The following is a 13,869-nucleotide window of genomic DNA, read 5'->3' on the forward strand; positions in this document are numbered from 1 at the left end:
CTAGGAGAGTCTTGGGGCTTTGCGCACGTCAACCTTGCAGAGCCGCACACTGCCGAGAATTTGCTCGGGCAGCTCGTTGTCTTCTTGTCCCTCCAGCACAAAGCCAAAGTCCAGAATCATATTACAAGCGTGGTCGGAGACACCTACCAGGCCTTTGCGGGCAATGTAGTTGAAGTCGTGAGCATTCACGTCGACCTCAAAGTACCCGTCTCCACGATAGAAATGGTGCTGGGGCCGCGTGAGAATAGGCTGGCCATTGTAGGTTTCCAGCAAGCGACGTTCAGCCCGGCCCAAATTCTGCTCCTCAGGGTTCACAACAATTCCAATCGCCTTAAACCGTTCACTCTGAAAAGCCACGACATCACACGTAAGCCCCGGCATCAATCAACGCTGGAAATCTAGTCGATAACTTACCACCCAGCTTTGAGGCTGCATGAACCCTTTGAGAAGCTGAAAACCAAACACAAAAACCACGACTTCAATGAGTCCCACTGCAGTAGTTTTCATCGTCCGGAATATACGTACGCGAACTGCTTGAAGTGGTGGTTCGCCAGGTGCATCGAGCATTTCGCGAATAGCCGGCGGAATAGCGAAATATGTTACAAAGTTGAAGCCCGGGCCATCTCCCTGCTTTTCTCCCCATAGCGGATTTGAAGGTTGGTATGATGGGACTTGGCAGTTCACGATGAATAGATCCAAGTTTCCACTGCAAGTAGCACGAGTAGGTCAGTGCCGGATTAACTTTGACTCGCAAGAAGGGCATTAAATTTACCTTGCAGGCTTTAGCACGCTCAGGTCGACAATGCTGCCAACGTTATCCGCTTTTACGGCCGACTGGAGAGCAATTAAGCACATAGTTAGAGCAAGAAGCCTCATCATGTACTCAAAACCCAGCTCAAACCTGATAGACATCCACGGCGACAAGTTCCAGCAGAGCTGGTGCAGAGGCGGCTTTCACCTTGGTCTTTCGGTAGTTTGGACCTGGTGTGCAGTAGAGACGGCAACGTTAGTGTGATCCATGAGATAGAGAGCTCATTCCGAAGGAATTCAGTCCAGACCTTGGCGAACGTTGAAGCGGGTGGCATCGACCTGGGTCCAGCACCCAGGAACAATTTCTGCCGACGCCGCCGCGCACATTTTCAACGACGCTCCAGCCGACGTTTTCACGCCGTTGATTTCTCCCGACAAAGTTGCTCGCTTGGGCGACGGCGCTTCATCAACCGAGCCGCTGGAAACGCGTTCGCGGGAGGTGCTCGACTTTCTCTTCGACTTCGACTTCTCCTTCTGGACTTCCGATCCTGTGGACGACGCTGTCGCCGACCGACGCCTCGTCGAGCGTGGTGACGCTACTTTCCTGCGGGGCTCCACTTCCCGGTACCACAGCAGCCACACGCACAGCGCATTGGCCGCCAAGGCGATTAAAAACCACGCGGACGCGTCTCCAAAGCGCACAAGCACTAGAACGGAAGAAAAAGAGACGACAAAACTCAACTCAGTCGACGTCACACAACAACAACAGCAACCAAATATCCTCCACACCTATCGCCGGGTTCAGAGCAATCAGCAGCACCTTGTTGCTGCCCACGAAAACGAACAACTACAAACGCCTTCGTCAACACACTCCCCCACAACACCAATACCGGTGCAACTCGTCTACCTGCTCCATCACTTGTCTGGGCTCCACCTGCACCTCCACCTCCCTCACACTCTCCAGCCCCTCCTCCACCTTCTTCGTCTTCTCCTTTGCGGGCGACTGCAACGGGGACGGCACTTCCGCCGCCGAGGAGGACGACGAGGCCGGACTGACGGCCCTGGCCGGGGCCACTTTGGCCTCCCCCGGCCTGGCCGCCGCCCTCACGGGGCTGATGATGGCCGAGATGGCGGTCGTCCACTGCCGGAACTCGGCGTTGGTGTCGGCGCAGAGGCGGATCTCCCGCTGGCCGTCCACCACCAGCGTGAAGCAGAAGGGCGTGGGCACCCCCGCCGGCAGGTCTCCCTGCACCACGAGCGACGCGCCCGCCTGGCGCAGCGCCAGCACCGCGTGGGCGTCCGAGCGCAGCGGCACCGCCTCGAGCGGCGACGCGTGGCGGAAGTAGCGCAGCACGCCGTTGTCGCGGTCCAGCACGAACCAGCGCTGGTTCCAGCGCTTGCGCTTCCACTTGCCGGCGCTCTGCTTGAGCAGGTAGGCCGACAGCAATTGGCCGCCCGCCTTGGAGGCTCTGGAGGAGGCGGCGCCCGGGCGCGCGCCAGTGGCGGACACCATGGCGTTGTAGCACGTTGTAGTGCAGTGGAGCCCAATGCGGTACAGTACACCCCCTCGCGAGCCGTTACAATGGGCACGAACGGACAATTACATGGACAGGACAAAAGGCAAATCAGGAATCCCCGCCTTGGGCTCCTTCCTGTTGCATCCCCTTGATTAGTTCCATGCTAGGATGAAGTCGAAAGAGATGCAACACCAACTTTTTTTTGTCTATTGTGGCCGAGGTCCTTTACTTAGTATCAGAGCTGGATCCACTCTGGTATCCATGCAAACCGAATGCAGCTTTCGGGGCGACTCGACGATGCCTCCAAGGTCCCGATCAAACAAAGCGACTGGGCTAACGCACGACCGCTCACTACAAGCCTCCACATAGCTCCCTGCCACACTCCCGATAACGAGCAAGTCCTCTCGTCGAACCTTAACCGAATGCAGCCTGCGCAGAACGAGGAACTCAGCTCCGTTGTCCTCGACCGTTTTCAAGATGCCGAATGCTTTGAGAGCGTCGACTGTGTAGAAGAGCTGGCCGTTAGTCCAGGAATATCCTCCCAGCATGATCATTTTGCTGCGCACTCCCAAAATCGTATCCACGCAGCAAGGTGCAGTAAATACACTCCACGTTCTATGGTACCACAGCATATACGCGGATGCCAGAGAAAATCGGATGGAAACAATGAAGGCTGTGAGACCAAGCACGAGGACTCCATGCCCTACCAAACTCCAAACATAATAAGAGACTGCAACAGCTACTGGCCTCGACTCTCTCAGGTGGGATCGATTTATCCACGTGAGGTAATGGTTCATAATTCCTGCGCCGAGAAGTTCCCCAACTAAGCAGGTTTCGTAGTTGAAGAGCAGCCTTTTCACCAATAGCCGAATCTTCTCGTTGAGCCACTGCCTGCTCTCGATCATCTCGAACACCATCGACAACAGCCCGGATAAGTTATACCCCAGCGATATGTACTGGGTTTTGGCGAAGAGTCCGTCTTGAGCAATTAGCAGAAACAAATCACTCATCACGCCTTCGACTAGCATGTAGAGTACCACCACGCGAAAGTAGTTCGAGGCGCTATGGGGAGCAAGTCGAAGACTTTCTTGCGCATACACAACGGCAGCCTTCCGCGTTAGCGTTTCCTGCAAGTGATCAAATCGTATTCCGTAGCGTTTGCACATGAGATAGCTTCTGCGGAGTAAAATGACGCGATACACAAGCCACGAAAATCCAAACAAACTGTACCAATACGAGAACCTGTAGCCATCGCTACCTTTATCCTTTGCCAACGCCCCACCATTGATGTCGAATGTTCCCACACCTCGGACCCGAACGTATGCAGTTTTGTCGTCTGCGCAATACGTGCCTTCAGCTTCTTCGTAAAATGCATAGTAGCTAATGCTCCCGTGGTAGAAATAGTGTTCAAGTGAGTAGCTATCTTCACTGCAGCTTGATGGCGTCGTCGACGAAGGCGCAACCCTCTCAGCTCCAAGAACGTAGGATCCGTGGATGTCGTACTGCGGGATCACAAAATGACAAATATGACCGTGCTCCACCGAATAATAATGAGTGATAGCGATGTTCCACCACGCGCTTGCGATAAAAAATCCCTCTACAGGGCAAAGTGTGTCGATGTTAGCCGTCCCTCTCGCTGCATTCTCAGGGACCACGAGCGCTTCTGATAATTTGTGTGGCGTTGCGAATTTCCAATAGCTCTTGATTTGTAGAAGAAGTGGCAAGATTCCAACGCTGAGCCACACCACCATCAACAAGCGCTGAGAGACACTAACTCTGCTGGGTTGTTCTATCCGTTCTATCGTCCCTGGGCCGAGGATATGAATCTTCGACCTCCTCGTTGGTAGCATCACTAAACTTCCGCGCACCATCCGCGCGCTAACGCCAAGCAGATAAAATTGTCAAGACCCTGAGCAAAATGCGAAACGGACGCCTGACGTTGCCCCCAGTATGTAAAATTGGTTGACAGCCTAAGGTTCTGGCAGAGTCTTTGGCACTTTGAACCGACTCGGCGTAGATTCCTTTAACGAAAATGCAGTCTTAACTCGCCCAATCCTGCATCCAGACTGTCAACAATTCCTTGCTCCGTCATGCGAGTAGCACCTGCCTTTCGATTGAGCCGACTTTGTGCATCCTGGGTAGGAGCACTGCACCCCTCCGCCGTGCTTGACACACCGTCCTCTCTGCTGAGCGTGCTTCGAGCAGCCTGTTTCCGAGCACCTCTTGCCCCCACCGTGGCCGTAGCACTTGCCACCGACTCGAGCTTCCCCCGAACACCCCAGTTCCGAGCACGCCCTCCCTCCTCCATGCTCGAAGCACCTCCGTTTCGACACGGCGTGCTTGACACAGCCCGGGAATTCACACTGGCGACGACATCGCGTTCGGTCTCCATGGGCCACGCAACGGCCGTCCATATAGGCCTGGTTGGCGCACCCAGTGTAGGAGCACACGTAGCCCCCTCCGTGCTGGAAACATTTCCCTCCAGTCAGTGCGTGTTTGCCGCAGCCCGAATGGGAACATTTCCTGTCTCCGCCATGAGCGACGCACAGCCCCTTGAACTGGGCGCAACTGGTGCATCCAGAGTAGGAACAGCGCCTGCTGCCTCCATGTGCGGCACACAAACCTTTGACTCGAGCGCGATTTTGGCAGTTTGGGTGCGAGCATCGTTGGCCGCCGCCATGCTGGAAGCATTTACCTCTACTCACAACCTTCTTGGCGCACTTTGGGTGCGAGCACGTGGTGCGGGCGCTTGGATAGTTTCGGATGTCAACTTTTGTTGTCGGCAGGTTTTCGGTCAGGAGCGACACCATCGATTTATTCTCTTGGTCTTGAGCGGGTGCGATCGGCATTATGATGCCAGGCGAGGCCATTGCCGCGGAGGGGACGAACGCATTCGCCTCCATCTCTATGCTGGCGCTTGAGTGCCAGTCTGAGACTGGTATCCTGTGGATTTGAACGATCTTTCAGTTGGGGAGCATATATGGAGCATATGGGAATCTCATATGCTCCAATAATGGGATCAGTTTTACGCAACATGGCTAATTGAGTAGTACTACAGTACTACTGTAGTACTACTAGTGCTAATTGGGTGTAAATTAAATAACGAGCGACGTACACAGTAAATTACGACCGTTCAAGAAAATCAAACTTACATCAATTTTATCGTGTTGACGCATGCCCATACGCTCTATCGGCCTTCACGCTCGGCCACTACTGGGACGCCAATTCTAAACACAAGAAGCCACACTCTCTGTATAGACCTACACGCTCACGCTGTTGGGCTGACCCACCATCTTGCCCGTCGAGGACGCGCTCACCTGGATGCCCGAGAACGACCAGCCCGACACCGCCTTCGGGTTGGCCACGATGTCGTACAGGTTAGTGGCCGAGCCCGTGAGCCCCGAGATCGTGACGCCCTCGATCGTCACGGCGCTAGTGGGGGAGCCGGTGTAGCCGCCCTTGGACTTGCTGTAGTCCGAGTGCATGACGATGGCGTTCTTGACGTTCGACAGCTTGTTCTGCACGTACTTGATGTTGCTCACGAGGCCCTTGAGGCCGATGATGGTCTTGATGCGCAGACCGTTGTCGCTGTCCTCGATCGTGTTGCCCTGCACGGTCAGGCCCTGCACCGTGGACGACTGGTCGACGGCGGTGCCACCAAGAGAACCGATGGAGATGCCGTGGCCGCCGCAGCAGTAGTTGTTGCTGAAGACGGTGTTGGTGCTGGACTGCATGGCGAGGCAATCGTCCTGGTTGTAGATCTTGTTGCCCGTGATGGTGATGTGGTCGTTCTTGGTCAGATCGAAGCCGTCCGTGTTCTTGGCGAGGCCGTTGCCGGCGCGCGAGTCGAGCGTGAGGCCACTGATGGTGGTCTGCTTGCTGTTGACGATGCTGAAGGTGCGGTAGGGCGAGTTCTTGAGTGTGAAGCCCGAGAGCTTTGAGCCCACGACGTTCAGCAGGCGGAAGAAGACCGGGCGGGTGATCGACTGGCCCTGCTTCCAGTACCAGGCGCCCTGGCCGTCCAGCGTGCCGGAGCCCTTGACGGACAAGTTGGACCCGCCGAGCAGCACAAGCGGACCCTCCCACTTCTGCGTTCCGAAGGTGGTGGTGCCCGTGAAGGTGATGGTGGCGCCGCTCTTGGCCCCGCTCAGGTCGAGCGTGACACCGGCAGGGACCGACAAGGACCCAATGGTGATGGAGCTGCAGGACGAGATGTCGGTGCCAGACTTGTACGTGCCGGTGAGGTTGCAGGAGCTGCTACTGCTGCTGCTCTTCTGGGCCTGCTGTTGAGTCTGCTGCTGAGTCTGCTGCTGGGCCTGCTCCAGGCCGGTCTTGCCGTTGCTTTTGCCCTCGGCTTCCATACGCAGCATGGACGAGCCGTTCACGGTGGCGGCGAGGAGCGCGAAGGCAGCGAAAGCGGTGGAGAGAAGCTTCATCGTCGACGACTTCTTGCGTTTCTTAGCTTCGTAGTGCTGGTTGGTGGTGTGGTGTGGTGCGCTACTGGAGGCAAATTGGAAACTGAGGTCGGTAGTCAAGCTCGACCGATGGCTCTTTGGACCAACAGGGCACGCTAATGCGACCTGAGCCAGGGCCATTGACTCGTTGCGCTGTTCGACTGCCAGCGGCCTCTGGTTCAAGAAAGCGGAGGGCACTCATTCCCGATGGATCAGGATGCCGCTGGCCGCCGCAACTCGATCGAACGCGCATCGTGTCCATTCTCACGGTTGCAGCCTGGAGCAGCCAGCTCCCGTGTCAAAACGGAGCATATCGTTTCAATTGTGGACAAGGATGCCAGGTAACCAATTTTGCGAGATAAACAAGTGTTTTCCCTGAACCGCGCGGCTAAGGCACTAATCTGCTCCAACAGTGCTGTGCATGCAGTTGTTGCATGTATGAATATTGGCAGTCACGACACGCATGCTCCCCAGGCCAGCCACTCGTAGTTCAATATTGTCGATTGGGAGAGTGAGCTCTCGTGTGGCCTACATGAGTGTAGCAGCTACTGCAGCTACTTCGTAGCCGACGTGAATGCCGCCGCTTGCTTGAAAGACCCGACGGCGGCTACGCTATACTTTCTTCGGACTACTGTACGTTGTCTGTCGGTATGTTTTTCAGTGCAGTCCCGCATACATGTACTGTACTGTACAACGCTTCAACATAACGGTAGTCGCGCTCGTGGGTGCAGCGACCGTGCTTGATCGTGCACAAAGCCACACTACGGTAGGCTACGCTTTGGGGTGTAAGTTGCTGTATTCAAAGGATTTGCAGGTGCATTTCACCAGAACCCAATTGTCATTGAGAATGCTAGCACTTACCCAACAGGCAGTAAGATATCTGTGATATCTGTGCTACATACACTATAGGCAAAGTTCGTAGACAACGCCATGAAGACATTGTTGCACTCGCTGCCCTGGAACCACCGCCACCGCGACGGATGACTTGTGGTTTATCTTGTTACATACGCATGAAAGTGTGTATGTAGGAATAATGTCTTGCTGTAATATGTAGGAATAATTTATTGCTGTAAACACTTGGTTCTCTCAATTCCTCTTCATCTTCTTACAGTCGCTGCATCTTCTGGTTCATGCGCGTGCGCCCAGCTCAGGCCGGCTACATGTAATACATTCACAGGTATCATGCTCCCCCCCCCCAGCACTAAGGTACTGTACATGTACGGCCTGGAATCCAAGCCATTTGAGCGGGCGTGTCCTTTCGCTGTTCGGACAACAACGATGCCACGGTGTACCCTACTCGAGCGCGTCGCGCCAGCGGGTTGTCAAGAAGCGTACGTCAGTGGCAACCAACACGTGCTGCGTTGTGGATTTGCGCGTCCTATGGACCATAGGACACGCAAATAGTATGGTGCGTTCGAATGAATTGAAACGCCACCAACACTTCCCAGTCTCGAGTTAGCGACACGGGTTGATCTCGAGTGGATGCGACCAGACGTTAGGCGAGCCGGGGGAAGGGAGGATTACTGGGAATGAGTGGACTGCCGTGGCGTGTAATAATATGCTTGGTCTACTGAAACGAGATAGGCGACGCTGGTGGAAGCGCGAAAGCGAGCCTCGATTTACAATGACTCGACGTAACATGGATCTATTCATTTGTTGCTCTTGGCCAACTACTACCTTTCGTAGCTGTACATACTAACATCAACATCACTAAACTCGCACGACTTCACTACACATTTGCATCTCTGCCTCTCTCGCTCTACCACGTAGAGACCCTTAGCAGTCAACGTTGCTCGGCTGACCGCTGCACGAGCCCGTGCTTGTCGCGCTCACCGTGACGCCCGAGAACGACCAGCCCGACACCACCTTCGGGTTAGCCACGATGTCGTACAGATTGGTGGCCGAGCCCGTGAGCCCCGAGATGGCCACGTTTTGGATCGTCACGGCGCTAGTGGGGGAGCCGGTGTAGCCGCCCTCGGACTTGCTGTAGTCAGAGTGGATGACGATGGCGTTCTCCACGTTCGACAGCTTGTTGTTGGAGTACTTGATGTTGCTCACGAGACCCTTGAGGCCGATGATGGTCTTGATGCGGATGCCGTTGACGCTGTCCACGATGGTGTTGCCGCTAACCGTGAGACCGGACACGGTGTCGGACTCGTCGACGGCGGTGCCACCGAGCGAGCCGATAGAGATGCCGTGGCCGCCGCAGCAGTAGTTGTTACTGAAGACGGTGTTGGTGCTGGACTGCATGGCGAGACAGTCGTCCTGGTTGTAGATCTTGTTGCCCGTGATGGAGACGGCGTCGTTCTTGGTCAGATCGAAGCCGTCCGTGTTCTTGGCGAGGCCGTTGCCGGCGCGCGAGTCGAGCGTGAGGCCACTGATGGTGGTCTGCTTGCTGTTGACGATGCTGAAGGTGCGGTAGGGCGAGTTCTTGAGTGTGAAGCCCGAGAGCTTTGAGCCCACGACGTTCAGCAGGCGGAAGAAGACCGGGCGGGTGATCGACTGGCCCTGCTTCCAGTACCAGGCGCCCTGGCCGTCCAGCGTGCCGGAGCCCTTGACGGACAAGTTGGACCCGCCGAGCAGCACAAGCGGACCCTCCCACTTCTGCGTTCCGAAGGTGGTGGTGCCCGTGAAGGTGATGGTGGCGCCGCTCTTGGCCCCGCTCAGGTCGAGCGTGACACCGGCAGGGACCGACAAGGACCCAATGGTGATGGAGCTGCAGGACGAGATGTCGGTGCCAGACTTGTACGTGCCGGTGAGGTTGCAGGAGCTGCTACTGCTGCTGCTCTTCTGGGCCTGCTGTTGAGTCTGCTGCTGAGTCTGCTGCTGGGCCTGCTCCAGGCCGGTCTTGCCGTTGCTTTTGCCCTCGGCTTCCATACGCAGCATGGACGAGCCGTTCACGGTGGCGGCGAGGAGCGCGAAGGCAGCGAAAGCGGTGGAGAGAAGCTTCATCGTCGACGACTTCTTGCGTTTCTTAGCTTCGTAGTGCTGGTTGGTGGTGTGGTGTGGTGCGCTACTGGAGGCAAATTGGAAACTGAGGTCGGTAGTCAAGCTCGACCGATGGCTCTTTGGACCAACAGGGCACGCTAATGCGACCTGAGCCAGGGCCATTGACTCGTTGCGCTGTTCGACTGCCAGCGGCCTCTGGTTCAAGAAAGCGGAGGGCACTCATTCCCGATGGATCAGGATGCCGCTGGCCGCCGCAACTCGATCGAACGCGCATCGTGTCCATTCTCACGGTTGCAGCCTGGAGCAGCCAGCTCCCGTGTCAAAACGGAGCATATCGTTTCAATTGTGGACAAGGATGCCAGGTAACCAATTTTGCGAGATAAACAAGTGTTTTCCCTGAACCGCGCGGCTAAGGCACTAATCTGCTCCAACAGTGCTGTGCATGCAGTTGTTGCATGTATGAATATTGGCAGTCACGACACGCATGCTCCCCAGGCCAGCCACTCGTAGTTCAATATTGTCGATTGGGAGAGTGAGCTCTCGTGTGGCCTACATGAGTGTAGCAGCTACTGCAGCTACTTCGTAGCCGACGTGAATGCCGCCGCTTGCTTGAAAGACCCGACGGCGGCTACGCTATACTTTCTTCGGACTACTGTACGTTGTCTGTCGGTATGTTTTCAGTGCAGTCCCGCATACATGTACTGTACTGTACAACGCTTCAACATAACGGTAGTCGCGCTCGTGGGTGCAGCGACCGTGCTTGATCGTGCACAAAGCCACACTACGGTAGGCTACGCTTTGGGGTGTAAGTTGCTGTATTCAAAGGATTTGCAGGTGCATTTCACCAGAACCCAATTGTCATTGAGAATGCTAGCACTTACCCAACAGGCAGTAAGATATCTGTGATATCTGTGCTACATACACTATAGGCAAAGTTCGTAGACAACGCCATGAAGACATTGTTGCACTCGCTGCCCTGGAACCACCGCCACCGCGACGGATGACTTGTGGTTTATCTTGTTACATACGCATGAAAGTGTGTATGTAGGAATAATGTCTTGCTGTAATATGTAGGAATAATTTATTGCTGTAAACACTTGGTTCTCTCAATTCCTCTTCATCTTCTTACAGTCGCTGCATCTTCTGGTTCATGCGCGTGCGCCCAGCTCAGGCCGGCTACATGTAATACATTCACAGGTATCATGCCCCCCCCCCCCCCCCCCCCCCCCAGCACTAAGGTACTGTACATGTACGGCCTGGAATCCAAGCCATTTGAGCGGGCGTGTCCTTTCGCTGTTCGGACAACAACGATGCCACGGTGTACCCTACTCGAGCGCGTCGCGCCAGCGGGTTGTCAAGAAGCGTACGTCAGTGGCAACCAACACGTGCTGCGTTGTGGATTTGCGCGTCCTATGGACCATAGGACACGCAAATAGTATGGTGCGTTCGAATGAATTGAAACGCCACCAACACTTCCCAGTCTCGAGTTAGCGACACGGGTTGATCTCGAGTGGATGCGACCAGACGTTAGGCGAGCCGGGGAAGGGAGGATTACTGGGAATGAGTGGACTGCCGTGGCGTGTAATAATATGCTTGGTCTACTGAAACGAGATAGGCGACGCTGGTGGAAGCGCGAAAGCGAGCCTCGATTTACAATGACTCGACGTAACATGGATCTATTCATTTGTTGCTCTTGGCCAACTACTACCTTTCGTAGCTGTACATACTAACATCAACATCACTAAACTCGCACGACTTCACTACACATTTGCATCTCTGCCTCTCTCGCTCTACCACGTAGAGACCCTTAGCAGTCAACGTTGCTCGGCTGACCGCTGCACGAGCCCGTGCTTGTCGCGCTCACCGTGACGCCCGAGAACGACCAGCCCGACACCACCTTCGGGTTAGCCACGATGTCGTACAGATTGGTGGCCGAGCCCGTGAGCCCCGAGATGGCCACGTTTTGGATCGTCACGGCGCTGGTGGGGGAGCCGGTGTAGCCGCCCTCGGACTTGCTGTAGTCAGAGTGGATGACGATGGCGTTCTCCACGTTCGACAGCTTGTTGTTGGAGTACTTGATGTTGCTCACGAGACCCTTGAGGCCGATGATGGTCTTGATGCGGATGCCGTTGACGCTGTCCACGATGGTGTTGCCGCTAACCGTGAGACCGGACACGGTGTCGGACTCGTCGACGGCGGTGCCACCGAGCGAGCCGATAGAGATGCCGTGGCCGCCGCAGCAGTAGTTGTTACTGAAGACGGTGTTGGTGCTGGACTGCATGGCGAGACAGTCGTCCTGGTTGTAGATCTTGTTGCCCGTGATGGAGACGGCGTCGTTCTTGGTCAGATCGAAGCCGTCCGTGTTCTGGCCGTGCCGTCTCCAGCGCTGGAGTCGAGCGTGAGGCCGCTGATAGTGGTGGAGTCGCAGTTGACGATGCTGAAGGTGCGGTAGGGCGAGTTCTTGAGTGTGAAGCCCGAGAGCGCCGAGCTCGACACGGCGTGCAGGCGGAAGAACACGGGGCGAGTGATGGACGTTCCCTGCTTCCAGTACCAGGCGCCCTGGCCGTCCAGCGTGCCGGAGCCCTTGACGGACAAGTTGGACCCGCCGAGCAGCACAAGCGGACCCTCCCACTTCTGCGTTCCGAAGGTGGTGGTGCCCGTGAAGGTGATGGTGGCGCCGCTCTTGGCCCCGCTCAGGTCGAGCGTGACACCGGCAGGGACCGACAAGGACCCAATGGTGATGGAGCTGCAGGATGAAATGTCGGTGCCAGACTTGTACGTGCCGGAGAGGGTGCAGCTGCTGCTGCTGCCTTCCGCTGTCTGACGCAGCATGGTGGCGCCGTTGACTGCGGCGACGAGGACTGCGAGCGTGGCGAAGGCAGTGGAGAAGGCCTTCATAATCGGTTGATGGAATGGAAGATGCCCGGAAGGATGCAAAAATGAGAATGAACTTTGTTGTGGGGAAGTTGACGCTATGGTAGTCGCGGTGGTGATGGCGGTGCAGGTATGTAGCAGATCGACTTGATGTCACACGGACACTCTTTCTTTCGCCAGGATGGATAGGTTGGGCATGGTCTGGTGGCACCTGTTAATACAAGCGCCGGCCCCGGCACACGCTTGACTCAAGAGTCAAGAGTGCGTGACGGGTTTTGCTGCCCGAGTCGCTTCTCGGTGAACAGATGAGCTCCCCCAAAGGCGCGTCAGTAGTTCAGCTGGTGATAGCCACAGAAGTAGCGTCCCACGTCCAACGCGATGTCGAAGCATTGCATGTACATATTGTCAATATGTACATGCCCCGACAAGACCAATATCATATTCCACACAAATAAAACAGCAAAAAGACGATTTCATCAATAGTGACTCACTATTAGTGAGGCTGGAACCAGGACGCCAGTCATGCGTCCTCAACATTAAATACTCTATGCTTTTTTCGGTCAACCAGTCCTCCACACCACCTTTACTAGCTGCATATGTATTACATGTCCGCCCACTGACAGGAGGAGGGGCTCGTGCCTCACGAACCCCAGGCCTTCGAATGAATAAGAGAAAGTGGTAGGTACGGCCGCGAATTCAGCCAGGATTAGCCGATTTGCGGCTACGATGCCGCGCTCCGCGGCAAACGTACGAAGGTACGCACCTCAGAACCACAACTACATGCAGCAAGTGTCGACGGGCAGTCTTCACAGCTCCGTTCTCTCGGTAATCGGACGTGGAGCAAAGCGTTCATTTCGGATCGATCAATTAATCAGCCACAACAGTTGTTTGATGGCGACAACCGATTTGTCTTCAGGACTTGCGGTCGTCCAGCGCGGGTGGGTGGTGTCAACGCCGTTGTAATAGCGACGGAGGCAATTTCCACGGTCTCATTCTACCTATTCGTATAAGTTACCGCACTGCACTGCCCGTTTACAAAAGCGAAAGGTGAGCCTGGCTCAAAGGAGGTTACTACTACAGAATCGCCGAAACTTGACCTCAAGGCATACTCTTCAACATTTCTGCGGCCGGGCAACATTTTTGCGGGCAGCCGTATGTCGAAGTGTATGCCACTCTTCAACATTTCTGCGGCCGGGCAACATTTCTGCGGGCAGCCGTATGTCGAAGTGTATGCCTTGAAGTCAAGTTTCGGCGATTCTGTAGTAGTAACCTCCTTTGAGCCAGGCTCACCTTTCGCTTTTGTAAACGGGCAGTGCAGTGCGGTA

At 55.5% G+C, this 13,869-nt stretch overlaps 5 protein-coding genes across 5 annotated transcripts; all 5 read right to left on the reverse strand.

Annotated features, from left to right (window-relative positions):
* On the reverse strand, positions 1-2,263 carry IUM83_11527 (uncharacterized protein; the record flags this gene model as incomplete). Its single annotated transcript, XM_067936098.1, has 8 exons — positions 1-345; positions 415-450; positions 526-706; positions 773-834; positions 902-981; positions 1,059-1,457; positions 1,540-1,597; positions 1,658-2,263. 8 exons carry the CDS (start codon positions 2,261-2,263, stop codon positions 1-3), a joined length of 1,767 nt encoding a protein of 588 aa, XP_067781831.1.
* Positions 2,264-5,527: 3,264 nt separating this feature from the next.
* On the reverse strand, positions 5,528-6,703 carry IUM83_11528 (Endopolygalacturonase 2; the record flags this gene model as incomplete). Its single annotated transcript, XM_067936099.1, has 1 exon — positions 5,528-6,703. The coding sequence occupies one exon, from the start codon at positions 6,701-6,703 to the stop codon at positions 5,528-5,530; it is 1,176 nt and encodes a 391-aa protein (XP_067781790.1).
* Positions 6,704-8,497: 1,794 nt separating this feature from the next.
* On the reverse strand, positions 8,498-9,673 carry IUM83_11529 (endopolygalacturonase 2; the record flags this gene model as incomplete). The annotated part of the gene is made up of 1 exon (XM_067936100.1): positions 8,498-9,673. One exon carries the CDS (start codon positions 9,671-9,673, stop codon positions 8,498-8,500), a length of 1,176 nt encoding a protein of 391 aa, XP_067781789.1.
* A 1,804-nt stretch (positions 9,674-11,477) lies between these two features.
* IUM83_11530 (Endopolygalacturonase 4) lies at positions 11,478-11,951 on the reverse strand (the record flags this gene model as incomplete). The annotated part of the gene is made up of 1 exon (XM_067936101.1): positions 11,478-11,951. The coding sequence occupies one exon, from the start codon at positions 11,949-11,951 to the stop codon at positions 11,478-11,480; it is 474 nt and encodes a 157-aa protein (XP_067781684.1).
* Positions 11,952-12,013: 62 nt separating this feature from the next.
* Positions 12,014-12,568, reverse strand: IUM83_11531 (endopolygalacturonase 8; the record flags this gene model as incomplete). The annotated part of the gene is made up of 1 exon (XM_067936102.1): positions 12,014-12,568. One exon carries the CDS (start codon positions 12,566-12,568, stop codon positions 12,014-12,016), a length of 555 nt encoding a protein of 184 aa, XP_067781702.1.
* Positions 12,569-13,869: the final 1,301 nt, after the last annotated feature.

This window comes from Phytophthora cinnamomi (assembly GCF_018691715.1).
Source record: "Phytophthora cinnamomi strain GKB4 chromosome Unknown Contig114, whole genome shotgun sequence".
Lineage (NCBI taxonomy): Eukaryota > Oomycota > Peronosporomycetes > Peronosporales > Peronosporaceae > Phytophthora > Phytophthora cinnamomi.